Source organism: Mesocricetus auratus, unplaced genomic scaffold, assembly GCF_017639785.1.
Source record: "Mesocricetus auratus isolate SY011 unplaced genomic scaffold, BCM_Maur_2.0 Super-Scaffold_100031, whole genome shotgun sequence".
Classification (NCBI taxonomy): Eukaryota; Metazoa; Chordata; class Mammalia; order Rodentia; family Cricetidae; genus Mesocricetus; species Mesocricetus auratus.
Genome location: NW_024429212.1, coordinates 3,802,671 through 3,824,562, shown reverse-complemented (window position 1 = coordinate 3,824,562; position 21,892 = coordinate 3,802,671). Strand labels below are relative to the sequence as shown.

The following is a 21,892-nucleotide window of genomic DNA, read 5'->3' as shown; positions in this document are numbered from 1 at the left end:
TATTTTGTTCTGTTACAAAGAATGGGATAATGTGACAAAATCAGTCCAGAATCAAAGATGACTTCCGTCCTCCACTGGATGGGTAAACCTGGATGTGCCTGTGGTTGCTAGAGAAATTCACTGATGTGTGTGTGTGTGTGTGTGTGTGTGTGTGTGTGTGTGTGTGTGTGCATGTTTGATCATTGCCAGATGGTGGTAAATAGAAAGGAAGGAGGGCAATGATTTGGCCTAGAGCAGGGAAAAACTTTAGCCAAGACTGGTGTTGGTCTAATGCATTTGTTCGATTCCATTACGCCCAGATAATACAATCCATTTTGAAAGATTGCCTCAGTCACTGCTGACACTCATTTAAGTTCTCCTGATTGGAGGACTGAATTCGGGATGGCAGGAAGATAATATCTTATAGTGGCCTGTCATTACTGATTACTTTTGTTCAGTAACCTCTAGGAAGGTGACCTCTTTCCCTCCTTGCCCTAGGTATCTGGATAGCAGTCCTGTAAATGTGTCGTCAGTGGCAGCCACTCCAGTTCATAGTCCCCTACTGGCTTCCTCTGTGTAAGTCACTAGGACCAAAGTCTGCACGGCAATATTCACCCCCACAAAAATCAATGCGGTGATGACAATACAGCCAGCAAGTGGGGCGGTTTATTCTGTTCCAGGAAAAAAAAAATACATGATGCTAATCTCATTACAAATGCTTTGGCTTTCTTTTTTGTGGACATGGAAAACGGCCTCCACATGAACAGAACATGGAGTGCACAGAGCAAGTGCTGTTTGGAATCTGAGTGAGTCATTCTAAAGTTGGGTAGGTTGGGAGGTAAGAATGGATCTCGGAGGTGCTGGGGTAGAAGAGTTATATGTTAGATGAAATTATCAAAAAGTTAATAAAAATACTATTTACAAGACCTAACCAGCACCTCCATTACTCCCACTCATCTTTTTGAGTCACCTCTTTCTACTTCTCAGAAGGATCATTTAAAGGCCCAATGGATCTTTGCATTGACAGACAAATGAAAAAGTTATGTTTACCTTGTCTTTCCAGCTTGAACTTCCCAAAGTCTTTTCCATGTATATCACCCTGGAAGGAGAATCCCCCTCTCTCAAGTCCCGAGGACACCTGGTAGGCAGGAAGGAGGGCAAAGTATGATAAAAAAAGGGGAGAAAACTCAGCCGTCACTCACATATAACTGTTACCACTCAGATTTACATATTGCATGCCCAGAGTGTAATTTTCCCCCAACTTCTTTTAGTAACATAGGGAAACTGAAGAATCAGCATAGAGTTAAAGTTAGAGCAGCATAGGCATGGTCATGGTTCCAGTTTGATTCCTAACATGATCATCCATTCTACAAGGTCTCATGGCAATGACCATCACTAACGAGGAACACCGTGTATCAGCGCACAACACTTGTTATGTGAATTCACTTTGAACTAGTCTAGAGAATACCATATGAGGCTATGCAACTTTGCTAGATAGTGAACTGGAACACAACAAATGTCAACCCTACAGAGAAAAAAAAAATGCCAAGTGGACACATGGCCGCTTTGCTTTTTGTGTTTGCTGATCGTGCCTCTTTTGAAACCTTCAGGGAATTTTCTAGGTGGTCTTGGAATGTCCACAGTTCTGATAGTGAGGGCTATGGCCTTAGCAGAGCACAGCCTAGACTGAAGAACCTATTTGCCCTCAGTAGCAACCATCCCTTGACTCTGGACCAACTTATTTCTCATCTCAGAGATTTGGTTGATGTTAGCATCAAATGATGTGAATGATGTTCATATTTGAGAGGTAACTTCTGAGTTCCAGAGGGATGGACAGTGTGTCCCCTGCCTAGAATTCTCAGTGGGTTTTCTATCAAGACCTCAGAGTATGAGGACTCCAGGGAAAACTTCATGAAAATACTTACATAGCCATCGAGTCCCCAGTTGTCATTTTCAAACTTGCTGACAAAAATATCTGCTGGGCCTTTTATATGAAAAGCTTTCAGAAGTAGATGGGCCTCTTCCTTCTTGTAGACCCCTGAAAAAATGTCACAGGATAACTGATAAAGTCCTGCACTGAGGAAGTCAGGGTCAGTGACGTGACCATTCTCCCATCAGATAAGAACCAGTTAAGGTGGGGAATCAAGCCACAGACAACAGAACACGTAAATATAACTCTTATTTTTAAGATGGAGCCTCAGTATTTTTACCACTGTGGGGTTGGAGAAATAAGTTCTTATAAAAATCCTTGAATGAATCTTTATCAAACAGATATACCATTGCACTGAACTCAACACTGCTGTCCTCTAAGAAAAATGAAATTAGTATGAACTCAAATCTGCTGATGGAAAGAACCAGCATTTTCATCCATATTTTACTTGCTTCCAAAGACAGTGGTGTGTAGAGAAAACAGACCAAAAACCTAATTCAAACCACAGCTCCTTTAGAGATGGCATGCCCTGTTCATAGGGAAAGCATCATGGTGGGAGATTTTGAGGATAGCCCGAGAGGCAGGCAGAGGGACCGAGTAGCTGAACCTGTCAGCTACACCTGCATGGGGTGACTGTGGTGCTGCCTAAAGAGATGTAATGGAAACATGCCTTGCGCCAGCAATTAGAGCCCCACCAAAGGAGGAATAGACAAACCATAGACAGTAAGCAAATAGTGCTGAACCTGTCGTGTCCCACAGGTGGAGAGGATATATGACTGGGGACCATGATATGTAAAGTTGCACTATAAACACACGAAGCCATGATCAGCTCCCTAGAGAGGCAAATCCTAACACCCCATGAATGAGTTTCACAAGCAGATACCGTGTGGGAGGGACCCGCTGCCAACTGACAAAGCCACCTGAGCCTCACTCTGGGCAGGAACTTTCCTACTGCAGGCAATGCTGTCATCTTTTCTCATTCATTCATTTGGCCTCCAAAAGTTTGAACTTGGACCCCACTTCTACAAGATGAAAGGAGAGATACCAAATATATCTTCATTTTTTCATGAAGTCCCCAAAAGAAAGATGTCATGTGTCCAGTTAAGTGCTCCATGGACATCTCTTCCTTCCATCCTCTGGTCATTCCACTTTAGATACCTTACTGTGGGAAGCCTGAGTGTCCCTGGATTCACACACCTCCTGGGTCCAGACCACTGAGTTCACAACAGGTTAAGACCATTGAATTCCCAAAGCCAGTCTGTGGAGACAGAGGCCTTAAGTCCCATTGGATCATTTTCTCTCTCTCTCTCTCTCTGTTCTCTCTCTCTCTGTGTATGTAGGTGGGTTTATGATAAAGTGCTTACAAGGAAAAGTGAAAATGATACTACATGAGAAATGCTTGACCCATAAACCACAGCTTTCTTTTTCACTCTGGCCTCCTATTACCTATGATGAAACTCATAAGGAACATGATACCCAAGCAACTTAATGCAGAGTCATGGAGTTCTGGATATAAATGGGGGATTCTTTTCTTTTTCTTTTTTTTCTTTTTTTTTGGTTTTACGAGACAGGGTTTCTCTGTATTGTTTTGGAGGCTGTCGGTCCAGCCCAGCCTCGAACTCACAGAGATCCACCTGCCTCTGCCTCCTGAGTGCTGGGATTAAAGGTGTGCGCCACCACCGCCTGGCATAAATGGGGGATTCTTAATGTAATAAATACATCATGCATGTAACTAAAAAAAGAGTCCCATTTTTGTGTCAGTGCCACAGTCCACGGAAATGAGAACTAGCAGGAACAGATCACGGTTGCTGAGGGCTCCAATAGCATCCAGCAAGGCCAAGCCAGCACCATTTGACGATGGCTGCCAGGACCCCTCTAAGAAGACACCCTACCACATACATACCTGTCAGTCCCAGCTGCACCTGTGAGGCTGCGCTGAAGGTCGCATTCACCTTGCTGCTGGTTGCATTGAACCAGTCCACAGTGAGAGTCGCGGGCTGTCTTTTTCCTAAATATTCGTAATAGCCCTTCCACACCGAACTGATGAAAAACACATCGGAAGGAACTGTTGGTGGAAGCGGGAACATACCAGCATTAAGGCAGGCACAGATGCGGAATCTAGACATCTTTAAGACACAAGAAGGCCTAGGATCACCCAGTGAGGAAACACAGCTAGGGACAACAGAAAGCCAAGGGTAGCCTGAGAACTGTGCTCTGAGTGTGTGCAAAACACCAAAGGAACAGGGAGACCACATCTGTGGCAGGTGGGATGGCTCTCACTGCTCTTTGCGAAGTTAGTTAGAAGCATGGCTGTGCTGGATTTGATGGATATGCCAGGTACAGAGGGTTCAGGGAATTGGTTCTGCCAGTGTTGTGTTAGTTTTAGCCAGTAAGGAATGCACTCGGCCAACCCCTGACTACTCCTGGGAAATTGCTGTTTGTCTTCCAGATTTACTCTTTGACAGCTATGGGAAATCTGGAGGAGATGACGCCAGCAGTCTGTCAGGAGCCCCACTCTCAACAAATTGGCACTTTCCAGTACTTGATGGTTCCTGCCTTAAGAAGACAAGAGGCATACCCATGGCTAGCCCTCTGTGCTAACTTCTATGGGAAAAAATAGTCTATTGTTAATTTGAAAGGCAGACATGACAATCTCAGTCATAACTTTTATATATGTTGCTTAAATACGGACATAAAAGAGACAGATAGTCTTTGTAACATAAAATTCCTCTGTGACAGGAATTTGCACAAAGGTAATTGGGATATTTCTTTAGTTTTCACTGTTTATTACACATATTAAATTTGTCTTTTGCATCTCCCTGACAATAGTCATATATAAATTCCTGTTCTCTTGATGATATTGTTATAAAACTGTAGAGTACGACAGCTTGTAAATATCCACCAATGTTAGCACCATGACTGTCAGTGAATTCTACCTTATAGCATGCCTCTATCATTTAATTAGGCAAAATAGACTGTAGGTAGCACGGGTCTCAACAATGTTAGAGTTGTTGGGGAGAAATACTTATTTCTCTGTAAATGTGTAGCTTTTAGCAAATCTGATGGTATGATGGATGATGATGTCACAGGCATGTATCATCTACATCCATACTTCCCTTTCACACCAACTGAGCATCTTCCCATCTCCCTAGACCAGCCAAGCCTACAGAAACCAGGCTAGCAACTTAATTATGATGGAAGAATCCAATCTGATACCTGCCTACGGCTTGGGTACACCCAGCTTACTGATAAAGATAAGATTGGAATAAAGTTAAATTAGTAAAAAGCTGATGTGTCAGCATGAGTATTTAAGATACTTATAAATAACCAATATTAAACATTTCTAGTTACAAACAGCTATAACACGGACCCTCACTTCAACCAAAATCCACAAAGTGCCTTATTTTATGTTATGACTGCCTCTAAAGTGACCAGTTACCATTAGAATATACATGAGATATGATCTAAGCCCTAGGTTCTTCCTAATTCTGCACAGCCAGGTTGGCCTGTCATAGTGATGTACCCACAGTGGTGGCTCGGGGCACTGGTTGGACCATATACAGCAAAGGCCTCAGCTGAGCATATATAAGGTCATGGAGGAGATACTTTCATCTGGGGGGTTTTCTCACCTCACTCTCTTACTGATGGTGTGTGCAAGGATGCACCAAGGACCAGATCCCTGAGCTATATTATAATGGACCATCCTGACCAGCACCCATTTTATTTAGCACTACCCCATAGAGAAATGATAAAAGGCATATAGATGCTAATATTTGTGCCCATCAAGGTGTTTATAGCTATTTCAACATTTGTAACACAAAGTTGGCAAACAAAAGTCTACAATAACAAAAGCATATTCTGTTTAGTTCCCCAGGGGTAAGTGTTGCCTTGCAAAGTGTTGACTTTGCCATTGATTTGTAAGTTATATTTAAATAAGACGACTCAAAAGATCAAAGCATATTTCTGCTCCTCATGTGTAGACAGGAAAGAATCCCCTAATCCCACTGGTAGGTTTCTTCCTCATCTGAGAATCAAAGGAGTAGGTAGCATTTTGAAGTATCAGCATTGCAAACAGCCTTCCAGGTGGATTCTGAAATAGAGTTTTATATCCAAGAAACTAGGGCTAAAATCCTGAGTGAGGAAAGTACTAGGCAAGTCATTTTGTATTTTTACAAAGATTTACTATTTTCGGTTAAAAGCAAAGTCAGTCATGGTGTAAAACAAAACTTGGGGGTACATTTTTCTTCATTTGCTGCACATTTAAGTTTCTGACCCAGATCCACTATGCAGATGGTTTCCAGCTGTGATACCTTTTCCTGGGACAGCGTGGCATCTATTGGATTCTCCACATGACACACTATCAAGGGGCCATATCTGATGGCAGGCTAAAACCTTCATTCTAGAAGACAGAGGATGCCTAAATTATGGAGATACTGGAAAAATAGGGCTCCACATTTGAACTGCTCAAATAATGACTTTTAAGCTGTCAAATGCCTTGCATGTGCCAACTCCCTCGAGGAAGGGGATTGCAACCCTATTTATAAGGCTCTCCATCATACCACATTTGGGGCTAAAATGCCCAGTGTGTCTTCTGATGAAGCTCTGTGACCACACCAATGGCTCCATTTTATGTGGCGACATTCTACTAACAAGCTACTAGGTAGGGTGAAGGAAATAGAGATGTGTGCAGGTGTGGTGCTTAAAGGGGACCAATGGGTTCAGAAATTCCAATTCTAAAAATTGTTTCACTGTGCAGGGCTGAGAACAAATCAGTTTTGTTGAAAGCTAGAACTCTTCTGGTATACGAACCTGGAGTTTTAGTAACTGTTTCATTAACTTCTCTCACTCCTTTACCTACAAGTAAAAAGACAAATTATCATTTTCAAAAACATTTATTTTTTTGGAATCAGGTTGAAAAAATTGTCAGATTGAAGCGATTCTCCTTTCTCTGGATTTATAAAAATGTACAAACTATAAATATTGTATGCATAAACACTTTAGACCCAGGTATTCACAGCAGAATCTCCTTGTGTTTGTGGAAACGCTGAGCTTGGTGGTGAGGCCCGTGACTGTGCCTCTGGCGCTGAGGTTGGCACTAAAGGTGCTACAACAGAGAGCCTTGCAAATGAGGGTGGCCAAGGGTGAGTCCCTGACAGTCTCTTGAGTGGACATTGCCACCACCAGCAGGAAATATCCCAAGTGAGGAACATGTCACAATCCCTCATTATCCAATCCCACTACATCTGTGGATTTGTAGGATAATGTTGAAAAATGTCAACTTTCTTCCCCTATACATTGTTGAGTTTGGTCAAAATTAGGTTTCTTATCCTAGACAGCAAACTATTTTGTAAACATTTGTTCTCCTCTACTTGGTGGTAAGGAATGAGAGTCTAACTTGAGAACTTTGAACATAGGGGCTCCAGGGAATTCAGGCTGGGGTGCCTCGGGACTCTGAGATGTTTGTACCCATTGCCCAGTGATTGTCACACAGGATGTGCTGGGTCAGATGCTGGTGACATTGCTCATCAGATCCGACCCAGACTCCGTCCTCCCCCTCAGTAAACACATGCATTTATGAGTGATTAAAGGCATAGTTTCCATGCTAATTGCAACTTTGCAGTAGATCCAGTATCAAGAATAGAAAAATTGGTGCTTCACCACCCAATGGCCTGTCATCTTAAAAATAACACCACTCATTTTACATATGCTCAGATTGCCATTCACTGACTCTTCTCATTCTAAAGATGTGCCATTTTTCTGACATCATCGCGTATATTGTCTTTTTTCTTTCAGAATACTTTTCTTCAGCTGAACAGGTTTCCTCTGTACCTTAAAGTCAGTCAATAACGAAGTCCATAACCATTACCCTTGCTCCTTGTGTCAGTTACTCTGCACACGTCCAAGCACACAGAGCCCAGGCACTGTGGAACCCTGTCTACGGGGCACTGCTGCTCCAGCACAATGTCATGAGAGGGGTCCCTGACTTGCACACTAGCCTGACCACAGGAGCACCTCTTCCTGGCTCTTTAGAAGTACGTTTTCACACCTTAACCAGGGACTTACTTTTACAAACCGGCGATTTCCCTGTCCATTTCATGTCTGCTTTACATGTCCTGTGTTCAGATCCACCAGCAAGGAAAAATCCTGGATGGCAGGTGTAGACTAAAGTGTAGCCAAAAGCTGGAAGATCGATGGCTCTCACATCTGCATGGGCTGGGGTCTCTGGCTGCCGGCAGGCATGGGCTGAAAAGGCATTTACTCCGTTAAAAAGCTCTCAGGTTCTCTGTTCATTATTAAACTGCTACATTGTATGTGTCCATAGGAACTAACAGAGGAAAATTCTACAAAGGGTTATGTACTTAGGGATTACATACATGAGAGATATGTATTCACACACACACATTTAAACACATACACAAATAAGTGTATAATTATGTCTATAAATTTAGAGGAGAGGTCCTTCCTAGCTTTGATAAAAAGAGAATACACTGGTATAATACAGGAGAAATAATATGTAAAGCATCCCTAGTGTGGGGCTGGAGAGATGGCGTGGTGTTAGGAGCACTTCTTACTCTCCTGGAGGACTTGAGTATGGCTCCTGCACCCATGTCAGGTGGCTCACAGCCTCCTAGTACATCAGCTCCAGTGGTCCTCCTTCCAGCCTATGTGCTCACTATAAATACATGCAGCAATTTAGACATATACAAATAAAAAATGAAAGCAAATCTTTAAAGATCTGAAATAACCATTCCAATAAGCTAACATATATAAACCAATGCATGCTCAGATATATGCCTGGATTCTTGTCAAATGTCACCAAATATATTTATTGTTTAATGAAATGAGTGTTAAATTTTGATGTGTTTTAGAAGTTTAGTCATAATTATAAGTTATATAAGTCACAATTTCAAGTTCTTCTTTCTTTTAAAATACAACTTGGGGACAAATAAAGTTGGATTACTCATGTACTACCATAAATAACCTCATTTTATAAAACCCATACATGTCCTTTAGGGAAGAACTTGCAAGATGGGTATAAAGTAAGCCTCTAATTTTACAGTTGCAAATTTAGTTGCTTTAAGTATTGTCAATGGCTCATATTTTTGGCAACTTTTCAATCTTTATTACTGCATTACAGCACCCTTCATAACACACAGACATATCTGAGTGTGGAGGTGCGTGACTGTGTGAACATATATACATAGCTTCTCCACATGGTTGAGCAGTGAGGTCGATATGTCAGCTTTGAAATTAAGTATACACCTGATCATTCCTATGAGGAAATATAAAGTAAATTCGACCTCACCTGCCATGCCATTACAATAACTTTTCACAGCGTTCAACTCATGCTTTTATGTTCAACATAGCAAGGTATGAAGTTGCCTAAGATAAGCATGACATGAATCATTTAGTCCACATTCCCACAGCACTTTCCTATTCTCATGATTGAATCACAAAGTAACATCCACTCCATCCATCACTGTTCTGATGATCAGTCGTTACACACTTCTAGTTGGTCTAGAGCTACAGCTCTATGCTGAGCACATATACTGAGAGTCTGGCTCATTCCTTGATCCAGTAAATGGGGTGTGAACACATGGAAGGACAGATACACACTCGGGGATCTTCTGCCAAGCAGTGCTGAGTTGGAAGTCATTGTGTTTTGGGTTTCTGGCATTTGCCTCACATCCCCTGGGAACCTAGATCCCTGTCACCTGCTGCCTCGTCTACCTCCCTGACGCATCACGTCTTAGAGTTGAAGACCATCATTCCCCAGCCTTCAGTTGGTTTGACTGGTCTTGGAACCTTAGGAGCATTGTGAGAAATGCACAAATTTAGAAATAGAGAATGAAGACTGAACAAGCCCATTGCTCTTCACAGTTTCTCCGGAAACTGTGAGCTCTTTTGCAGACACTTGGCCATGGTTCTTGCAGCTGTGGAGAGAGAACCTGGACTTACGTATGCACTCTGTCTGTATCCCACTCCACGTGAGGTTTGCAAGGCAGGTCCGTGTGGTGGAGCCTTGGATGTGGTAACCCTTCCTACACCTGAAGAACACGGTGCTTCCAACCTGAGGAGAAAAGCAACAGGGCTGCAGAGGGCACCCCAGAACCAGGGGAGACATACCAGTGACCTATGCTACTCAGCCTGGCAGGAACCAGCAGGCCACTTCTATATGCAGGCAGGACTTGCTAAGTACTGGTGAGGGGGTGGGGGTGTTAGAGAAGAGGGAACAGGATTTGGAGCTGACAATCAACATGGTTGTTTGCTTGTGTCAACAGAATATGCTCTGCTATGATGACAAATGCCTGTAATTCAGGAGGCTGAGACATGAGGATGGCAAGTTCAAGGTCAGCCCAGAATACATAGTGAGTTTCAGGTTCGCCTGGGATATAGGTTGCAAGCCTGTCTCAAACAACAAATACAAACAAACATTTGCATTTCAGAGGTCTCCCTCTTTCATTTATGCCCATTGGTTTATTTTCCCCTCCCTCGACTCCTTATATTTGAAACTGCAGAGAGCACCTTGGGGCGGGGGTGGGGAAACTGCTTTTGTTAGCTCTCCCGGAGAACCTCCACCTGCTGTACTCTCCTGGGATCCATCACAACTCAAGGAGGTGTCAAAAATCTGTGAGGCATCTCTCCCATCTGACTCCCACTTCATCTGCAGACTTTGTCTCATCTGTGTTTCTTTCCTGTTTTCTTTCCACACAGGAGGAGCCTTGTCGTTCGCAGGTCTTGCCCCTGAGCTGAGTCAGTGACTGTTCAGTGCTGAATCTCCTGCCATATTCTTCCTCCTATTCCTACCCTAACCAGAGGAGGTTTCTAGAAAGCCAGATTTCTTTTAGACAATGACCTATGGCCATGCTTTGGGTATACCCAGATTGTATGGTTCCCACTCTTGAAGCATAAAACCAGGCAAGGTAGAGAAAAGAAACAGCTGCCCTGTGGAAGCTGTTTTGGGGGGGGGGCGCAGCTCTGCTGGGGTTGTTAAATCCACAGCATTCCTTTTTTTACCAAAGCAAAAGTCCAAAGATTCAAAAATCCGTCTTCACACAGCTCTGAGATTTTAAACTGCTCTTTGTGTTCTCATGAGTTCTAGCCTGCAAAATTCCTTACTCTGCCCCCACCCCTCCTGGAAGATTTTGGAAAAACTATAATTAAAACCATGAGAACCCAGCTAGTATGTTGAATGAACGATGTCATGGGGAGGGGTGTGCTCCGGTCACATACGTGATAAAGTAGAAGTGGGTATTTACAACCCAAGAGAAACAAATTTATCTGAAGTTCTAATCATGAACTGGTACCAACTGGAGAGAAATAACAACGTGTTCCCTTTTCAACAGGGATGTTTCCTATCAGATATGACCTCTCAGACTTCCTGGTGACATACTGATGATATGTACCAATAGAAGTTGGGAGGAGCCCTGCCATTTCCAAAAAACCGTAGCACCCTGTGCAGTAAAGTAGTTTTAGCCATGAGACCTGACTGTGCACCTGTCAGGACTATGACTCTATGGGACACAACTGACTAGATAGCTGGCAGGCAGCTAGTATCTCCACTTAGGCAATTATCATAGTGCAAATGGAACATTCCAGAACTTAAGAGGGCCCTTCATGGAGGTGGTGTTATTTCTGGTTCTAAGGAAGAAGGAGGAGATATCAGGAGAGGCTGAACCTCCCAGTTCAGCCTTAGTTCTAAAACACCATCCATGTCTGTGTCCTTTAAATGGTAGTGAGTCATGTTATTGGGAGCTGTCCATTGCTAATTCTCTTTGAAGTGGTGAGGTATTTCTCCGTCTTTATCAGCCTCTTGTGAGGATCAAGGAATGTGGCTACTTTACCATCTGTGTGACTGTAGGCTGTGCCCAGGTAGTCTAGGAAATTCTGAAATCTATAGTGACCAACAGTAATCCATTTTTCCAAGGCAAGCCAATGAGAACAATATCCATTTATTTCCTAAATGACCAGAAATTTGGAACTGAACATTCAGCCGTCAGATGGCATTTAGCTGAAGCCCGAGGCCATACCTGGATCGTAATACACAATGTGCTAAATTCGATCCATTTACTGTGAGAATTATTCTGTGGGACTCCAAAGAGAAGTGACATAATAGCAAGGGAAGATGGATAGAACCAGTGAAAATAGAAACACTCTGGTGCCCCTGAGAGATAGGATGAAGTGGCTGAGGGAAAAGACTTTTATTCTAAACTGGTGGAGCTATTAACTTGAAAACAGCAAACACATCTAACTTTGGGTGTCTGAGTCCTGTCACAGAGAGCCAGGTGTCACTTGGGAGGAATCGTACTACGGATGGCTGATGCTTGCCATATCAGATTTATCATCTTCCATTTAAAGGATTTCTCCATTAGCTGTGGTAATAGTACATGTCATATTAAAGGCAGAAGAACATTCCAAAGTGATACTCAAGTGCCAACAATTTAAGGTACTTCACAAGATCATATTGAGAATGGAGATTATGGCAAAGCTTGGCCTGGAGGATGGAAGGCAGTTTTCCTTCTGGTTTTGCTTTTCTTTCTGGAAATATGTGTCATTTTCTAACTCCATCTAGTCCTCAGATGGAGTTTTTAATGTCTCAGCAACAAGTCACTGTGATTTAATAATTGTCCTTTTTGTTATTAAACCAAAAATACAGAGTCCTGTGTGCCTCTCAATGAAAATCAATAACGTAGCCATCGACACAATGCTAGTGGATAGGTTAACTGTCTCCTGTGTAGAAGTCCTGGTTGATAGGATTTTCATGCAAAAATGTAATATGAATAGGCTATGGAATATAGTAATGTACACATGTGATTGTTATCAGCTAGGTCTCATTCCGCTAGGTCATAAAAAGTGAAAATGAAGTACCTCATATCCTTTAGAGCTATTCTGTATTCCAAAGTGAGGAGTGCCAGGGTCTGGGCAAGCTGTGTGTGCTGGATCTGTAATTCACAATTAAAAAATAAATTGTAACACCTTTATTGAAAGATCTTGCAAAATTAGAAAATGTTTGCAAAATGCATATGATGTTTTATATGAATTGATAAAGTAAGTGGCTGCCTTCATCTCCTCGGACATCTTTGATGCTTTATCATTGTGGAGCACATTTGTATATCCGCACTGGATCTGCACGTTCACATCTAATCTGCATATTTGCATCTATTTGAGAATAGGCTGTTCTTCCTCACTCTCTGGTGTATGTCTCTCTGCTGACAGATACTTGTTTCTGAATATTAAAATCTCGCTAATCATTTTCTACTCTGATCTTCTGGTTTGTACAGATTTACTACCATAGTTGTTCATCCATATTGGTCCATATTTTTGGATGATTTCTTCTTAAGTTTTCAAAGTGAGAAACATATATAATATTCCAGTGAAACCTTCTGGCAATATATCAGGGGCATTTTCCAAATGCATGTGATGTAAACAGAGAACTGCGTACACCATTGCTGTTCCCAGCTGCTTGTACAGAATGACATGGATAATGTCTTAAAAGTTTTCTCCTAGATCAACCGAGATGTCTGGGGAAGGAAGACACTGCTAATACAAACAAGTCTGCTGTGTAGTACTTAAAGCCATATGGCAGGAAATAGTCCTAGAGTTACAATGAAAAGTTTCTTGGAAATTATTTCTAATCATGTCTTTAGTTTTAGGTATAAACAATTTGATTTCTGGGAAAATTACTGAGGCTAAAGCTCTCAATTCCTTTACTGTAAATTTGCACAAGAATCTCAGTCAAAGGGGGTGGTCGATATTAACTCACAATAAGAACAGCCTTCTTGCTGTGGGGATGGTTGCTAGTGGATGGTACTAATTGCATCATCCAGAATACCCCTTCTTTAGGGACGAAGCTATAAGCCACTGAGCTGGCTGGAGATGAAGATGCTCAGGTGAGAAAGAATTCTTAAGGCTTTTGAACCAGTTTATGTGATTTCAAGGAGGCTGAACTTCCCTTAGCTGCACTGATTTTAGTTACTCTGACCAGGTTGCTGCACAGGACACCGTCTAAGACATAGCCACACATGAGCCTGAGCATCTGTAGTAACACTATTCCACAGTCACCCCTGTACCCTCGGTTGTGTCAACTTTACCTATACAAGTGGGCTGGACTCCACTCCACATTCCATCGGCCTGGCAGGTTCTCCTGGAGGAACCCACCAACACAAATGGGGGTTTGCATTGGATGAAAACCTCAGACTTAAAGGTGAAGGTTTTCCCACTGAGCCGGCCCTCTGCAGGGATGCCAGGATCACCACAGAACACAGCTGGAGACGGAAACAGGTCATGTCAGCACCCAGCATGTCTGGACCAGACTAGCCTACTAAACCCGCTTAGATCCTACGGATTCTTCAGATTCTGCCACTAAACCAGCAAACTCCCAAGGAGAAGGCGCTGTGATGGCTAATGTTATATTGTTGGCTAACTTTGTTTAAAGGTTTAAAATCTCTGGCTTAAGAGAACTATAAAGCAAAATTAGACCTCCAACTGTTAAGGATTAATTTTTTTTAAACTGCTGTTTCTGTTTCTGTAAACAAGCCTGCTTTTCAGGAGATGACCTTCTGCTTGCTGGAACAAACTGAAACTGTATTCTTTGTCTATATAAACCCCTGAATGAGGTGGAGTCCAGTATTTAAATAGAAGCCTCTTCATTGTTAATTGTTACAATTTATAATGGTCAGACTGACGAATCTCTGACTCATCCCAGAGCCATAAACGTGCTGCCTTTGGCCGCACATGCTCAAGTATCAGAGTTTACACAATTTGACCACAGTCATACAACACTATGCTGTTGGAAGTACCCACTGAGTGTCTGCGATCACAGGACACACTCTACCCTAGGACTTACGCAGGCACTGAGGGACTTCTCCTTTCCACACTCCACGCCCTTCACAGGACAGGATGGCCGAGTGGGAGAGCTGGTATCCATCCACACAGCTGTAGCTTATGCTGGCACCCCAGCGGAAGTCTGATCCCTCCACCTTCCCGTTTGGCACCAGAGGAGGCTGACTGCATAGGACAGCTGTTGCCAAGAATAAACAGGTCAAATACTGACAGACATGTCAGCAGGGCTGTTTGTGTCCTCCTGCCACATCTCTTACTGTGGCTCTTATCATGGCTCTGACCACGGCTTGTGCCATAGCCCCCATCCTGGATTTTGTCATAGATGATACCGCCATAGCACTTGCCATGTCCCCAATGCCAAATCTTCTGCTATGGTTCCTGTCAGCCCCCCCACAGTCATTAACGCCTTTTTAAATAGAAATAATTATTGAAAAATAAACAGTAGCAAGGTAAGAGTTTCCTCCAGTTATTTCTTCCTTAGCTTGGACCAATTACTTAAAAGTAACAATGAAGTCAAACCACACTGCACTTGAAATAGTATTAAATTCCCTGTGCTGGTCACACGCAAGGCCAAAGTAGAAAGGAAACAGGAGCTGTGGGCATTAAGGACTCAGGAAGCCTCACAAGAAATTCATAAACCAGGAGTCCTTCTGAGACCCAGATGACCATGCCTTTCCTTAGACCTTTTTGGGGTCCCAGCACCCACCCTTAATATATCTGTTCCCAATCACATAAGGAAAATGCCATGTGTTGGCATTTATGCACAGCCCCCATAACATCCTGGCTTGAGTTATTCTTTCCCCTCTTGCCCCACCCACTCCAGGTCAGTGACAGCAGAACACAGTTGGACACTTCAGCTTCTGATTACGGGATGTGCTGACCATTCAGATCCTCGGTATCCACAGAACTCTCCCAGCCCAGCTTCCCCGTGACTACACCAATCCATCCCATCCCATCATCCCATTTGGCCAGAGCCTGCTCCTTTGCAGAGGATCAGGCTATGTCAATCACAAGTCTTCCGGATCCTTCTCAGCATATGTCCATCTTCCCTCTTTACATCAGACCCCACAACATTTTGGTACTGACGCTCCATCTGCATTCTGTCATTGTCAGATGCCCGGCTGGTGTGCTCCTGCCTCTACATTCCTGACTCTAGACTCACCATCATGTCAATCACCTATGCCCCCATCAGCTTATTTACCAATACTGCCTAGAACTGCCATATCCAACACAGCTTCTAAAGCAGTGGTTCTCAACCTGCGGGTCATGGACCCTTTGGGAACTGAGCATCCCTTTCACAAGGGCTACCCAAGAGAACACAGACATTTACATGACTTTAAGAAACAGTAGCAAAATTACAGTTATGAAGTAGTAATGAAAATACTTTTATGGTTAGGGGTCACCACAGCATGAGGTCACCACACATAAAGGGTCGCAGCATTAGGAAGGTTGAGAACCATTGTTCTAGAGGTAAGATGAGTCGCATGGACCTGCCCTTCTCCACACAGGAAATTCTAGTCTTGAGCCATTTACTGTAGCTCTCCATGACTGAGTTTCCCCATCTATAAAGCTGTCACTACGGAATCAGGAAAATAAAATGAGTGGGTATTTGCAAACAGGTTGGGAAGAATTCCTGGGACTCCTGGCTGCTGGAACTGATTTAGAAGCACGAAATGAATGTAGCACAGTCCCATTCTGTAAACGCTTCTAAACCCACAATGCCAAATACAATGCCAAATAAATGATGGTGCACACCTTTGCAGATGGGCCTGCTCTGATTCCATGTGCCATCTTTGGTGCAGCGGATGGTGGGCCAGGTTAGGGGTTCCATCAGGTAGCCGGGGTTGCATTGATAGCTCACAGTCTTGTTGAATGTGAAGTCTGTCCCAAACTGGATGCCATTGGGCAGTGTGCCAGGATCCCCACAACTGATGACTAAGAGGCAGGTAGCAGAAAAGAAGCAGACAGATGCAAATTGTCATGGCAAGAACCAAACTGTATGAGGGTTCTTCTGGGATTCAGCAGGGAATCAGAGAGGTGCCCAGTCCCAGAGCACAGATTCCACCCACCTTCTGCCAAGATGCTGTGTTTGGCATTGTGAACTGCTACTCTATTGATAGGAGGTGGCATGATCGCCAGCCATTGCTGTTGCTAATCAGGACACACCCATAGCTACAGATAAGAACAAAGTAGCTTATCTCTTTAGAACCTGGGTAGTCTGGAACCAGAGAAGCCTTGCCTTTCTCTATGGTTCTTCCTCTATTACACAGCCTAACTGATCCTTTAAATAGTGTCAGCTGTGTGTGTCAAAGAGGCAGACTCTTAAACAAGAAAACAGGGCAGCACACCAAACTTACAGTAATCCTTTATCCTGAAAGATTTTGCAGAATCAATAGACTTGGAGATTCCACCATCTCCCTCAACTGATAGGCATCTAGGACCCCCCTCCAACCCCGGTTCCCCATGAGCAGGAACTCACTTGTACAATCAGGTGCTGTGCCTGTCCATGTCCCGTTGGCTGTACAGTGTCGAGTCATGAGCCCTGAGGTCTTGTAGCCTTCCCAGCAGGCATAGATGACGGAGCTGGAGAATAGGATGCCATCGCTACTCAGGATCATCCCATTGGTGGGAGTGCCAGGGTTTCCACAGGACACAGCTGTCAGGAGGCAAAGACAGTGAGTGGTTCGCAGGGAATTAGCCAGGACTGAAGATTAAGACAAGGGGGGACCAATAGGCTTAGGTTCCTGTTGGGACTGTGGGAACACTTTTATGGGATAAATTCAGCCTTTGTCTTACCTGACTCTCAGATTTATTTGTGATTAGCCACAAGAGTAAAATCTGTATTTGCACATCTTTTCTGATCAAAACATGGATTTGAAACATTGAAAATCCAAAGCTTTGTTACTCTAAGCTTGAACATACTTTTAAGCAATGCAGAATTACCATGAACTTTAAAAAGTATTATATGGTATTAGAGTTCAAAAACATCTTCCCTCATAGCATTCTTTCTTTCTTTGAAATCTGGAAAAGTAAGGCCATATGTTATACCTCCAGCAGAGTTCACATGGGAAGCAGAGAATACCTCAGGAATGCAAACAACTCTACCCACTGGAACATAGTCTCCCTCATGTTATCAAATCTACCCATAGCTGTATAATTGGTTGTCACATGATCTCACTTTGCCTTGTTCACTGAAGCAGAAATATCTTAATGTTCCCTAAAGGCCTGGGCACCTCAGTTAAGGATGCTTAGTGCAATAGGGCAGGACTCTCATTCACTGTGGGCACCTCAGCCACCAAGCAGAGGCAGACCTTTCAACAACATCCTGTTTGACACTGGTGTTCAGCAGTATTTATCAATTCACCCAAAGGTCCCTAAAACATAGATTAAAGTTTCAAAGTGAAAAGACAACAGTGTTGGAGCAAGTACTCATTCAATACACATTTGTTTAGAACGTAGACTATCATAGCTGCTTATAAAGTCTTTCAACAAAAGGGGTCACAGTAGTCCAAAGTAGGACCTAAGAATCAATGAGAGATGGAAGTACAATATTTGCTAAAATAACCTACGTGTACAGCTTCCTAAGTCACCCATGCAGGATGAAATTAATCAGCTAATTGGTGAGAATATTCAGTTTATCTTATAAGCAAATATATGTTAATGAGTTTCCACCATGATGATGTTACCTGAGCACTGAGACATTTCCCTTCAAATATTTTATTCTATAAAGTAAAACTTGTAATTAGATTCTTCCATTCTTTTTTATTCAACAGTAAGAAACACATTCATTGCCTGTCATACTAGGGAAATGCGGAGAGAAGGCAGTGTCAACTTGTGTTTTGGAGTGACTCTGATGACATGTGATAGGATGTGATGTTAAAAGCAATCCATTCTATCTGTAGTTACTAAAAAGAAAGATACTTTGTAAATTAAAAGGTAAAACTTAACCTTTCAGGTTTTATTCTTTGTTGAAAATACATCTTTTGCTTGATATTTTGTTCATGCGTCTCATTTTGCTGAGACACAATTATATCTTACTTAATTTCGAAACATTTGATTGTTTAGTAACAGCAGAGGCCACCTAGGATGTTATGTCAGACAGATGGTAGTTGCATTGTACTAACTCTGTTTTTTTCCTCATTTAATTTGTAAAGAGAGTGGCTTCAAACTCTATGTGCAATGTCAAATTGTCAAAATACACACCTGTCACTGCAATGTGTGGAATGTCACATGTTCTAGCTATTAGTGATGATGACAAGCAGGTTGTAGCTCAGTTTGTCTCCCATCAATACTACACTTTCACTGCTTTAGTTGAATTTAGGGTGTATAAAAATTATGAGAAAGTGATACAGTTTTGCCCAATGCAACTGAAATCAAATGACATCATTATAGTGAAGCAACTTCCTGAGTGAAGCCTTGGAAGCATTTATTAATTAATGAGTCTGTGTTCAAAAGATAGACTAGTAACCAAAGCCAACATGATGTAAAAGAAATCTACAGGCATGTAATGTTAAAATGCCATAAATCATTTGATCTCTATGAATGTTTCAAAAGCCTTTCTTCCTTTTTTCCATGTCTTGTGAGTTCCTTTTACAATTCATTCCAGTTCCCATGGGGTTGTAAAGTTTTAGTAGATTAGGAAGAGGCAATTACATAACAATAGACATAATCTTGACTAGGGAACCAGTGTTCCAAGTCTTGCTTAACACTTCTAGATATCCAGTCCCCAAGTGGTGACACTGCAAGAGCTTTTTTATGTATTCCAAATTATACAGAAACAGTTTTATTTATGCAAAAAATACACCAGCATCATCTTTTTGAGACTCAAAACCTGACAAGTTTACTTACGTGAGTAACTGTTAGTTAATGGCATATCTGCCTACATTCTGATGCTATTTTCTGGACTCTGAGCACATCATCAAACACATCTCACGTCACCTTTGCCTAAGGTAGACTTTGCAGTCATATGGCCTGGTACTATGAATAAAGGACTAATGATGTCCACCATTGACAGTTGGGCCATGCCTACCTCCTATGGAGGACCAATGTACTCACTCCATAAAAGCCACACAGATTATAACCTTAGATTGCTTTGCAGCTGCTGTGCATGAAGACACCAGCAGAGTGCAACCTGTCCATATTGATGTACTCCCAGGTCATAGAGAGTCAGTCTTCTGATTGAATTACTTCTCCTCATTGCCTATCAATCTCTGTTCACCTCCAGGATCCATACAACAAAGCATCAGTCACTGGGTAGCATTGGATTAGGAACCCATTCTTGTGTGATAAACATTCAGAGAATGAGAACTAGTGTGACAGATCCTGTGGACAGTCAGGGCATCTCTAGGGCTCACTCATAACCTGGGCTGATCTCCTTAAAACTTTTGGGAGAAGGGTTCAAGTGTACAAGTGATAAAATCCTCTAGGGACCACGTCCAATGGTACTAGTCACTTTAGGATGAGTCAGTGGTTTGAAGAGCCAGTGGGGCTTGAACCACTCACCTTCACACACAGGCTGGACTCCTGACCAGGACCCATTCAAAAGGCATGTGCGTTCTGCAGAGCCCCGCAGCTGGTGGCCCATCTCACAGGAGAAGCGCAAAAGACTCTTTGTCTTAAACTCATCCCCAAGGCGAGACCCATGCGCAGGGGTCCCTGGATCACCACAAAATCCAGGAGTATTTCCTAAAGAGGACAAAACACAAGGAATGCATGACTTGTTTAAATAAAGTTGTTTTGTGTGAAACTTCAAAGGCAATTAACACTTTCTTAAAAATGCCTTTAATATAAGCTATGCTTTCATAACACTGTGGCCATCTGGGAGGAAAGGTTTTTCTACATCATACTTCCTAACATGAAAGAAACTTAAGATCATGTTCCTCTGTCATCAAAATAAAAAATGTGGCTAATGAGGAAAAGTGATTCTTTGGGGAGAAGAGAAATACTGAGATGTGATCACAGTCACATCCCAGGACAGTGAGTATAGGTAGTAAAAAAGAAATGGGGCCTCAGGTGTGCCAGCTACACGGGAACTTCAAGGTGTCTCTTCTTCAGAGAGACATCTAGAGTTACTTATTACATCCTAAAGATTATCCATAGAAAAATTAAGATGATTAAAAAGGATGAAAATTACTACTAGAGGTGAAAATGTGGGGAAACAGTGGTAACATATAAAACATTCCACCAAGATAAGCAAGGCAGTCGGAAACACCTGGAGAGGGAAGTGTAGAGAAGGGCCTATGAGGATGGGACAGGTGCCACTAACAATTCAATGACAGGAACCAGGGATAATGGCAGAGATGCTGAAGAAGATGACACAGAACTATGGTGTGTGTGTGACCGTTCAATGTTTTGAATATAGAGCTCCTCACCTGAGCAATGGGGAAGGGATCCACTCCAGTGACTGTCTTCTTGGCAGACTCTTGTGCTATTGCCTGTGAGGATTTGGCCCCCTTTGCAGGAGTACTGAACTGTGGCTCCATATGTAAACAGTTCTCCAGTTAGGACAGCATTAGCAGGGACCCCAGGATGACCACACGATATAGCTGAAGATAAGATTAGAACAAATGAAAATATATATATTGCATAGTAAGGCTCCCAGACAGACCACTACCCCCTCAACATTACCCATTAAGGATATGTCTATGTCCTCAATAGATAAGAAATCGTTGTTTCCAGATGGTATTTACCTATCTAGTTACTGAAGAAAAGAAAGGTAGTACTGATGTAATTTTTTTTGACTTAGGAGAGCTTTACTTATAGTTGGAATTTACATGTCAGCCTTCAAGGAGAAAAAACAGCTGCCTGATTTTATCTATCTGGCTCTAACTGTATTTCTGTGTGAGAAGAATGGGGATTTTTTTTCAAGTGAAAAGCCATATAATTCCATCAGAACTATTTCCATTGCTTTGTCAGTTAACATGATAATCATTCAGTTTTCTTGGAGACAAGATTATATTGAACTTAATTAAGCTCATCTGTCTAGGAAAACAAGTCTAATGAGTATACTTTTGGTGGGCTGTGATCTAAAATGTATAAGTAAATATAATAAATAAAAACCGACTCCCCTTCTACATAGTCTAAAAATTTGTCTCAGTATTTTCATTCATATCCTTACAATTCTGCCAAACTGAGTCCATA

At 42.4% G+C, this 21,892-nt stretch overlaps 1 protein-coding gene across 1 annotated transcript in view; it reads right to left on the bottom strand.

Annotated features, from left to right (window-relative positions):
• The window catches only part of Csmd1 (CUB and Sushi multiple domains 1), a 1,489,308-nt gene that overhangs the window by 11,616 nt on the left and 1,455,800 nt on the right, over positions 1-21,892 (bottom strand). The window contains exons 56-68 of the mRNA XM_005082604.4: positions 21,124-21,297; positions 20,255-20,437; positions 17,232-17,408; positions 16,508-16,687; positions 14,757-14,930; positions 14,002-14,175; positions 12,779-12,852; positions 9,869-9,980; positions 7,973-8,152; positions 6,719-6,763; positions 3,813-3,974; positions 1,905-2,017; positions 1,030-1,117 (exon numbers count right to left, since the gene is read on the bottom strand). Coding sequence (XP_005082661.1) covers positions 1,030-1,117; positions 1,905-2,017; positions 3,813-3,974; positions 6,719-6,763; positions 7,973-8,152; positions 9,869-9,980; positions 12,779-12,852; positions 14,002-14,175; positions 14,757-14,930; positions 16,508-16,687; positions 17,232-17,408; positions 20,255-20,437; positions 21,124-21,297 — 1,836 coding nt within the window. The remainder of the gene's footprint in view (positions 1-1,029; positions 1,118-1,904; positions 2,018-3,812; positions 3,975-6,718; positions 6,764-7,972; positions 8,153-9,868; positions 9,981-12,778; positions 12,853-14,001; positions 14,176-14,756; positions 14,931-16,507; positions 16,688-17,231; positions 17,409-20,254; positions 20,438-21,123; positions 21,298-21,892) is intronic.